Raw genomic sequence first — 11249 nt, forward strand, 5'->3', positions numbered from 1 at the left:
GCTGCAACCTCCCCATCGACCCTGCCTTGAGTGTGACAGGGGGCAGTGCCCCAACCCCCCAATCGGCCCTACCCTTAGCATGACTGAGGGTGGCATCATAACCTCCCGATCGCCCTGCTCTGTGCATGACAGGGGGTGTCGTCCCAACTCCCCAATCAGCCCTGCTTTGAGCCTGACCAGGGGCTGCACCTAGAGATTGGACCTGCCCTCTGCCACCCGGGAGCAGGCCTAAGCCAGCAGGTCGTTATCTCCTGAGGGGTCCCAGACTGCAAGAGGGCCAGGCCGGGCTGAGGGACACCCACCCCCCCGATTGCACAAATTTTTGTGCACCGGGCATCTAGTATATATATAATAAAGAAATAACAAATGTCTCCTAGCATTGGAGGAGGAGGAGAGAAAAATTTGCTGTGTTTTACACTGTATTAAAAGATATGTTACTTTTTTTTGTATGTGTGAGCTGTTATATAAATATATTTTTTAATTTTATTAAATTGGTTGAGGTGACATTGGTTAACAAAATTATATAGGTTTCAAGTGTACAAATCTGTAAGGTATCATCTGTATATTGCATTGTGTGTTCACCACTCAAAAGTCAAGTCTTCTTCTACGATCATATATTTGACTGCCCTTTAACCTTTTCTACCTTCTCTCACTCCTCTTTTCTCTGATAACCACCATTCTATTATCTGTGTCTATGAGTTTTTGTTTATATCAGTTTTATATTCAACATATGAGTGAAATCATACGGTTCAGACTTTTTCCATCTGACTTACTCCACTTAGCATGACATTTTTAAAATCCGTTCATGTTTTTGCAAATAGCAGTATTTCAGAAAGATTGTATGTTTTTATACCCACCATATCTCCTTTCTAACTGCAACATTTACCTAATTCTCCTGGTTAACATATGTCTCAACTATATACTCTGATGGAATTTTATCCTGCATTCATTGCCTATCTCCTTTGATAATTCTTGCCAATGTTATTCTTGAAAAATGGTAATATGCTTCAAGCCTTATTACTGTGGGTCACATCTCCCTTCCTCTTGTGAATATTACATTTCTTAGAGGCATTGCACCATTATTCTCTTCTCTCCCCTCTCCTAGTTTTGGACTGTTATTTTTTGCAAGTTTTGATTTTTTTAATACAGATAGTATTAGAGTCTGAATGTTTGTGCCTACTCAAAATTCATATGTTGAAATCCTAGTGCTTGATGTAATGGCATTAGGAAGTGGAGCCTTTGGACAGTACTTAGGTCATTAAGGTAGAGACCTCCTGAAAGAGATTGAAATTTTTTTATGAGAGACCTCCCTGGGTTGCCTTGGGCCTTCCACACAAGAAACCTGTGACCCACACTTAACCCTCTGATGTCCAGCATACAGGACTATGAGAAATATCTGTACCAGAGCTTTTTTATCCACTCATCTAATGATGGACACTTGGGCTGCTTCCAAATCTTGGCTATCCTATATAATAAAGAGGTAATATGCAAATTAAACACATGCCCTCTCAAGATGGCTGCATGGGGCGACCAGGCCAGCAGGGGGGTTAGTGAGGGACAACAGAACAACTGAATAAGCAGGCTACATGGGGTGACCAGGCAGGCAGGGATGTTAATGAGGCACGACCAAATGACCGTACAAGCATGCTGCCTGAGGCGGCCAGGCTGGCGGGGCAGGCGGGGGTATGCAAATTAAACACATGCCCTCTCAAGATGGCTGCATGGGGCGACCAGGCCAGCAGGGGGGTTAGTGAGGGACAACAGAACAACTGAATAAGCAGGCTACATGGGGTGACCAGGCAGGCAGGGATGTTAATGAGGCACGACCAAATGACCGTACAAGCATGCTGCCTGAGGCGGCCAGGCTGGCGGGGCAGGCGGGGGGGGCAGTCTGGCAGAGGGGGGCAGTTGGGGGTGACCAGTCCGGCAGGGGGGGCAGTAAGGGGTGACCAGGCAGGCAAAGGGGGCAGTTAGGGATGACCTGGCAGGCAGGCAGGCAGGTGAATGATTAGGAGCCAGGGGTCCAGGATTGTGAGAGGGATGTCTGACTGCCGGTTTAGGCTCGATCCTGGGGACACCCCCAGAGGGGTCCCAGATTGGAGAGGGCACAGGCTGGGCTGAAGGACCCCTCCTTCCCCCATTCACGAATTTCATGCATCAGGCCTCTAGTTCTAGATATATAAATGCCTAAGCAACAGTTCGACCATTCAACCAGTAGCTATGATGCACACTGACCACCAGGGGGCAGATGCTCAATGTACAGGAATGGAAACATGGAACTGACTGATGAATCTCAGTTGGAAGGGAGGAGGGGGGAGGGCAGGAAGAGATTAGCCAAAGATCTTATATTGCATACTAGAGGCCCAGTTCATGGATTCATGCACCAGTGGGGTCCCTCAGCCTGGCCTGCGGGGGTCAGGCCAAAACCAGTAGTCCAACATCCCCCAAGGAGTCCCTGATTGTGCGAGGGTGCAGGCCAGGCTGAGGGACCCCACTGGTGCATGGATCCATGCACTGGGCCTCTAATTATAAATAATGCTGCAATAAACATAGGGTACTATATTCTTTTGGATTATGTTTTGGGTTTCTTCAGATAGATTTCCAAAAGTAGAATTGCTGGATCATAAGGTAGTACCATTTTTAATTTTTGAGGTAACTCCACACTGCTTTCTACAGTGGCTGCACCAATTTTCATTCCCAGCAACAATGCACAAGGGTTCCCTTTTCTCTCCATCCTTGCCAACAGGTACATTTACACAATGAAATGCTACTCTGCTGAAAAAGGAAGTAAATTTTACTTTTTGTGACATCATGGATGGAACTGAAGGGCATTATGCTAAGGAAAATAAGCCAGAAAATAACAAGTACCATATGAATTCACTAATATGTGGAATTATTGAACAAACTGAATTATCAAGCAGAATAGAGACAGACTCATAGGTAGAGAGCAGACAGACAGCTCTAGTTGGGGCAGAGGTAGATGGAGGGGTATGGCAGTATTGAGTAAAAAAGAAAAAAGGAAAACTCATGTACATGGACAATAGTGTGGTGATTGCAGGAGGTGCATGAGTGGAGGTGAAAGAGAGCATAGAGGGGATAAATGGTGATGGGAAAATATAAAATAGGAAAAGAAAAAAACAAATTTATGTTGTTTGCAAATCACCCAGATATGATATTTTGTTATAGTAGCCTGAAAGAACTAAGACAGATGATGTAATGTACATGTTTCTCAATGTTTGTGTCCACCCAAATTTCATATGGGTGTAGGGGTTGTTGGATTTGGAGAACATTAATATTCTAAACCTCTAAAAGGCAGAGCTTATTGCTCCCATATTAATATTCATCCATCTTTAACAACTGTGCATATCTTTTTGTTCCTTTTTTAAAAGATGTATTTTATATGAATGAATCACCAGTTTGAAGTTATAGGCAAATAAAAGTTTCCATTTAACAATAGTCTCCAAAATATCTACCTAAAGGGTATTTCTGTGAAATACGTATTTATAAATATTTCCCTTCAAATTGAATATGCAAAATATATTTTATTTTTATATGATCTGTATCACACGATTCACTGGCACAGGAATCTTTCCCATAGCTATGGTTTTCCTGGACATTTAGTGTCATCATCACTACCATCCCACTTCATTTGACCCCTTACTTACCAATTTCACCTTTGTTAGGTTGGAAGGATTGGTTTTACCTTATATCACTCTTCTTCCCTCTGATTTTTTTCCTTGTCATTTCCTTCAAGCTAGATTAGAGGGGTCACAGGAATTCAGCTCAGGCTTTGAGGTTGCAAATTGATCGTGCTGTAAGGAAATTTGATTTGAAAACTTCATTTGTCTTTTGGTATTCTTTTTAATATATTTAAAGTTCTGTATAATCCTATATAATAAAGAGGTAATATACAAATTGACCATCACTCCAACACACAAGATGACCACCCCCATGTGGACACAAGATGGCCGGCATGGGAGGGCAGTTGGGGGCAATTGGGCCAGCAGGGGAGCAGGTAGACATTGATCAGGCTGGCAGGAGAGTGGTTAGGGGGTGATCAGGCTGGCAGGCAGAAGCGGTTAGGAGCAATCAGGTAGGCAGGTGAGCAGTTGGGAGCCAGCAGTCCTGGATTGTGAGAGGATCCACTGGGATTGGGCGTAAACGGGCAGTCGGACATCCCTTGAGGGGTTCCAGAGTGGAGAGTGTGCATGCTGGGCTGAGGGACACCCCCCCTTCCGTGCACAAATTTCATGCACCAAGCCTCTAATATACAATGAAAGGTTGACTTACCCTGTATTCAAAACTATCTGATAACTGTCATTGGCATCTATACTTATCAATTTCTGGGACTGAAGGGTAAGTTAATATGTCTATATATCCAGGGTTTTTATTACTATCAAGCTATAAAAGAAAATTTATAAGTATTTGGCTTTGAAAGTCATAGTAGTTCTATCAATACTCCCTAGATATTTGTGATAAATAATAAATACTTTATATATTATTTCTTTTATTAATATTTTTGCCTGCAGTTAAAAAATAATAAATGGAAAAATTGGAAGCTGATCTAGATGAACATAAGTATTTAACTGAGATGATCTTTATTCATACTTCTCTCTATTTATTGCTTGCTTTACACAGGAAGGAGCTGCAGGAACTGCAGAATCTTTACAAACAGAACAGTGCACATACAGCACAGCAAGCAGAGCTGATCCAACAGCTTCAGGTTCTGAATATGGACACGCAAAAAGTACTGAGAAATCAGGAAGACGTTCATACAGCGGAAAGTATATCATATCAAAAAGTATGCTTTTATTCTGTCATAAAAATGTAAATTTACATGTATGAACCTATAAAAATATGTCAAATTCAATTTTTTCAGATTTCAACATTTATTATTCCCCTTTATATGTGATTCTTCAAAATTAAAAATGAAATATGATTCAATTTGCTAATATTTAAAATTTTGAGGGTTTTTTTGGCTGTTAAAGCAGAAACATTTAAAATATAGATATAAATTTATTCTGCAGGATATTTTTTATTTTAATTTTGATAACTACTATGAAACATAGTAGGACTATAGCCCCCAAACCAGAATGGATTTGGAGAATGGAATTACTTTTCTGTTATGAGAAGTTATTTGTGGGATTCCAGTTTATGACCTAAAGCAGTCTTTCATTATAGAATTTGTGTGTTATTTTTTTGGCAAATCTGCACAAACACAATGTGTATGGTGGTGAGGTCTTCAGGTCAATATTTCCCAAGGATTTTTCTCTCTTTATTTTGTGTGTTTCTTTTGAATAGTCATTCTACTTCCCAGTTGTTTCAGGATTTCCTCAAGAATGCTTACCCAGCTGTTTAGGTTTTCTGACTGACTCAGCAGCAATAATTATAGCTAGTACTTAAAATACACATCTTCATTGAATTCTGTATATTTTGTATCATGTACTGAGTTATTTATATGACTGTGTTAGTTCCTATATAGGCCAACCCTATGAGATTGATGTTATTCCCTCATAATAGTTAAGCAACCAAGGCGTAGAGAGGTTAAATTGAGCAGTCTGTGTTTTTGTTTTGTTTTGTTTAAACTTCCTTTTCTAAAAAATGCATCATGAAAATTCAATATCTGTAATTAATATAAAATAAACCATTAAGTAAACTTTAAACACATACTTTTAAATGATGCTTTGGAACCATGCTTTTCCATCTATATTATTTGTTCCCTTTGGGATTCCATCAGGATGTGGATACCAAGTGAAAGAGTAGCTCTATCCTCTCCACTTCAAATAAACCAGCTCCACCTTTTTGTTTTATGTGAGATTGCCCATTATGCTTTTGTTTCTAAACCAGTCTCCATTCCTAAAATGACATGTAAAATTGGACCTTGTTAATAACTTAAATTTTTCTCTCTTTCATTTGCATATATAACTCAAATATTTATTTCTTAATTTTTGCTTCCATACCATGGTAATTTATATTCTAATGTAGCATGTTATTCTCTGTGAAAAGAGCCCCATCATTATTTTTCAGCCACTGATTGTCCAAATTTGCTTTTTTAAAATTTTGCTTTAACATTGCAATTTTTAACTTTTTGATCTCCTTTAGATTTTTCCTTTTCGCAGGAGGTCTTGTTTTTCTTTTTTCTTTGAAAATGTATTTATTTTGGAGTTCAGGATTTTTTAATTTGGGAATGATCATACTGTTTTATTTATCACAAGTAAAGAGTGTGCTACTCTTCAGACTTCCAGTCTTCATTTATTAAATTATTCATTCTAATCCTAGAGCAATTTACTTAATACTTATCTCTATTCCTCTCCCACATGTATTTTTCTAAAATTTCCTCCAATAAAATGGAGTAATTTAATAGTCCATTCAACAATGAGATATAATTGTTTACTTAAAAATTAAGATTTTCCAATATATTTTCACAAAAATTAATTTATTTTTTTTCAAATAATAATTGTGGCCTAGCTGTAAGACTCAGGTGAATAAAAAATAAATAAAATATTATATTAGTAATTCACCTCTAATTCTTACTAAGTTTGCTACTTTAAGAATTAGGTATTCTTAAGTTATTGTTTCTAATTAGTTTATGTCTGTTTCCTCTCTCTTTTCTTTGTTTTGTTTCCCTCCCACTTCTCTTTTTTCCATTATTAAGATGACTTGTATCATATTATCCATTTAAGTATGTGAAGAGAAAAGAAAAACTGTTGCCCAGGCCTAGCCAGTTTGGCTCAGTGGATAGAGCGTCAGCCTGAGGATCAAAGGGTCCCAGGTTCGATTCCAATCAAGGTTACATGCCTGGGTTGTGGACTCAGTCCAATGTGCGGGAGTCAGCCGATCAATGATTCCCTCTCATCATTGATGTTTCTATCCCTCTCTTCCTCTCCTTTCCTGTCTGAAATAAATAAAATATACTTGAAAACAAAACAAACAAACAAACAAAAAAATCTGTTGCCTCAGTAGCAGGATGAGGGGTAAGAGACAAAGGTGAAGAGAAAAAACTGAAAAGAATTTTGAACACACAATAGAGGTGTGTCATATTTTTCCACAGATCTGTATAACAGACCATTAGTCCTATAAATAAAACTACCCAACAAGTAATGTTCATGGCTGCTCTGGAAGAAAAACACCCAGGAGAAATAAAAGTAAGCTAGTGTGTTTTCTTCCTCTGACTATCTAGCCATTTATTTAAGTTCTAATAATTTTTCTACCTTTGTTGGTGTATAATGTGTACCTTTAAATAAAGGTGGGAATTGTATCATTATGATTTCTAGATCACCTAACATGTTTTGCATTCTAAATATGTATTTTATCACCTTTTGTTCTATTTAATCATAATTATATGACATGCACTAATATCAATTCAGGGGAATAAGGAGTTAAGTTATACATAGTTTTAGTTTAAACTGCATGTTAAATCAGAACTTTGCCTTCTCATTTTTCTACTATAAAGAGATAAAATTTTCACCTGTAGAACTTATTGTCTCAATCAGAGTAGCAAATAGTATACTTACTCACTAAATATGGAAATTTTGTTTTTTAAGCAAATTAGTTATTGGGTCATAGAGCATATATTTTTATCTTTTTAAGGAAAATAAAATACCGTTTTGTTTCTCAGCACTAATAAAAATATGGGCAAAAGAATGCTGTAGCCTCAGCCCCTGAAAATTAAAGGACTTGAAGTTTGGGGCCCTGTTTTCGAGATAACTTGCTTTCTGTCTCTTGGAAATCCTCTTAATCATTTTTCATTTTTAATTTCTTCAACAAACTATTGCTTGAAGAATAATAAGCATAATAAGTTACTCAGGAATTATGAGGATGATACTTCTAAAGTATATAGGGGAATATATGATTAAATGTTTGCATAGGCCAGAATTTTGCAAAAGATACTGATACATTCCATATTTATCGACTATTAGAGGAAAGAAATTGTAGAGAAAAGTTCCTCTGAAAACTGCTGTAAGCAGTTGTGATTGTTAATATGGAAAGAGTTATTAACTCAAGATGCCTAAACCATTGCAGATGAATGAAATTACTATATTATCTAATTTACTCACTTGAGAACTTTTTTTTTTTTTACCCACTTTACTGTTATTAATGAGATGAGATTAGATGGTACTTGATCGGGGACTGGAATATCCTAAACTGTTGCCCCTTGCAAGATCTAGAAAAATAAATATTCTATTATCCTAGGGGTTCATCACCATAAAATATATCAAAAATGAAAAAATAATCTTAACTTCATTGAAGCCTTTTTTTTGTAAGCCAAATTTACTGGTAGACTGGGCCTAGAATTAAAAATGGCTAAAGGCTGTCTTTACATTCTTTACTCTAAGTTCACAACTGAGTGGTCTTATTCCTATTAAATAAGTGAAGCCCATGCAGTTATCAGAGAAAATATGCAAGTAGGAAATGTACATTGGAATATGAAGAAGGAAAAAGAGAGATTTTGTCCTAATTCCCGGAGCAGAGCTGGTCTAGGTCTAGATCATCTATTCCAGGCTTTCTCAGTTCTCTTTTATCTTGGAAGGATGTTTCAGAGAAAGACAGAGCTTGCCTCAGTGTCTAGAGTTGCCTACTCAGTGATATCAGATCAAGCCAGAGCAACTTCTGAATAGGAAGGAATACAACTGCATAAGCCGCATGGCAGAGAAAGCAAAGTAGAGAACACAGAAGATTGCTGTTAGTCTTCATTGTTACGGAAACAAGACAGAAGAGAGAGGAGACGAGGAAAAAGACATTAAGATAGAGCCTTCTTCCATAAATGATTAGGCACAGAGCCTTATATCTGTGAAGGAAGATCTCAAGACATGACACTCAAGAGAAAAATGTACCTTATCCTTGGCACCAATGGAAGTAAATTGATTCTCAGTCCTGATTGTACATTATCGTCATGCCTGCACCTTGGGCAATGGGAGGGAAATGAGTTTTTCTTTGTCAATACTTATCAACATTCACGATATTCTCAAATATCCGAAATCTGTAAATTCTTATTTATGTATTTATTTATTTATATATATATTATTTACTATTTTTTGGTTAATCCTCACCCAAGGATATTTTTTCCATTGATTTTTAGAGAGAATGGAAGGGAAGGAGGGAGGAAAAGAGAGAGAAACATCGATGAGGGAGAGAGACACATCGATTGGTTGCTTGCCTCCTGCACACTCCCTGACCAGGCCAGGGATGGAACCTGCAACTCAGGTAATGCCCTTGACCAGGAATCGATGTGCGGGCCATCACTCAAACAACTTAGCAACACCAGCCAGGGAGTAAATTCTTTTTCAAATATATTTTTACTGATGTATAATTTGAAATCCATAAATTCTTTAATAACATTATTTTCTATAATTTTCCTCCAAAGATGTTAATTTGTACTGATTGGGTAAGACTGGTTAGTACTAATAAAGCATACAAATAAGAGAAAGTGGTTAAATAACTTTTCAATGGAATGTTTGACTCTGTATGCTCTTGGGCAGACCTTCACTCATCCTAGTTTCAAATCTTTCAAGTCAGCTTAGCTCTTGTCTCCAGATCTTGTGCATTTCTTTTCCTGCCCTGAAATCAGTCATGAAAGCAGCAACATAGTACAGGTAGGTCACTGTAGGGCCTACTCTGATCCCTTCATTGTTCCTCAAAGCTGTCAGGTTTCTACTCGCTCTTCCCTCCTAGAATATGTGACGGTATCAGCTGTGGAAAGGACATTGGACATACTTCCTGGTATAAAGGTAATTGGAAAGGAAAGTACAAATTTATGTCCTGAAATTCTTTATAGATCATATTGGCAACCCTTCCTTTATAAAAATTGCTTAGACTTTGGCTGTAAAGTGAAATGGATTATTTAAAGTATCTATAATAATATAGAGGTACAATGCCTTATAGAAAATTAAAAGGTATATTGAGCTAATTACATGTCAGAGGAATGGTTTGGAGAATCTTGTTTTTATGGCAAAGTATATGTCTGAGAAAAAGCATTAAGAGATTTCACAAGCCTTTTTTTTATTGTAAACTTTTAGAAATTAAAGTATAGCATACATACATAAAAGTACTGTGCCATCTTTTGTGTAGTCAGGTTTCTTTCCATAAAGCAAGGCCAACTAATGGAAGATTCTCCCCATCTAAGAACCTGCTGTATTAGCTACATAATTTTGAGATCCCGTTGGGGATTTTACTTTGGTTACAAGATCTTACTGTTAGCCATATATATAGAGAGAGATCTCACTATCAGCCATATAGATATCTATATAACAACAACACAAATCTTAGCTCTTGGATCACTTTCTCAGTTTCATCAACAAATATACATATAGATTATTTAAATCAGTTACCACAAAGTGAATTAGGTCTCATTAAATCACAATCAAAAGTAGGGATTTTCATCAGAAATAAGTTCATGAGTATTGGAAAACTACCATTGTTAATCATATATGACTGCTTGATGCCATTTATGTACCACAGTTTTAATAAATTCTAATTTTAAATTTAATGCACATTGCCTTGAGTTAAAAAATTAAAGTTATATATCATGCCCTTCAGAACATTGCTTCTATTTTATCACACTTTGTTAAAAGTCTTTAATAATTTCCTGTTGTCTACGGGGTGTCTTTACCTTCTGTCTATAGTCTTCTTGCCTGACTTTGTCTCTTACTATTTCTTCTGTCCCTCCTCGCCTATTTGAGCAGTAGATGCTAATTTATCCTAAATGGGAATATATCAGTTAAGGTCTACCTTAACGAACTTTCAATGAAAGACTCTTGTTGTTTTTTATTTCAAATGTGCATATTAAGTCCAATTAGGTTGATAGGTCTTATGCTCCCTTTCTGTCCTTTCCTGTCACTGTACATTATTTTCTCACATTTCTGCCACCATTAGAGAATGACCTTTTATTTTCATTCCATTTCTATAATACCACCAATGGCTCAGTTCAAGTCCTTTTTTAATGGAACCATTCAAGATTAATATAGCTAGCTTAAAATGTTTCCATCCTCCTTAGAAATTTAGGACATTTTCCTATATTATGCTGGCCAATAGTCATATTGCATTTTTAAATATCAGTTGTGGTTTTATATTGAGTGCAGGACTATCATGAATATATATATATACAAGATTAATATATAGCTTAAAATGTTTCCATCCTCCTTAGAAATTTAGGACATTTTCCTATATTATGCTGGCCAATAGTCATATTGCATTTTTAAATATCAGTTGTGGTTTTATATTGAGTGCAGGACTATCATGAATATATATAT

General features: G+C 36.9%; 1 protein-coding gene across 7 annotated transcripts in view; it reads left to right on the forward strand.

Moving 5' to 3' along the window:
• Positions 1-11249, forward strand: part of CNTLN (centlein) — a 268476-nt gene that overhangs the window by 103033 nt on the left and 154194 nt on the right. For all 7 annotated transcript variants that reach the window (XR_001514051.1, XM_015564722.1, XM_015564724.1 and 4 more), the window contains exon 7: positions 4639-4801. Coding sequence is in view for 6 of the 7 variants with exons in the window: in XM_015564722.1 (XP_015420208.1) it covers positions 4639-4801 (163 nt within the window). In the remaining variant the exon portion in view is untranslated. The remainder of the gene's footprint in view (positions 1-4638; positions 4802-11249) is intronic.

This window comes from Myotis davidii, unplaced genomic scaffold, assembly GCF_000327345.1.
Source record: "Myotis davidii unplaced genomic scaffold, ASM32734v1 scaffold197, whole genome shotgun sequence".
In the NCBI taxonomy this organism is placed as follows: domain Eukaryota; kingdom Metazoa; phylum Chordata; class Mammalia; order Chiroptera; family Vespertilionidae; genus Myotis; species Myotis davidii.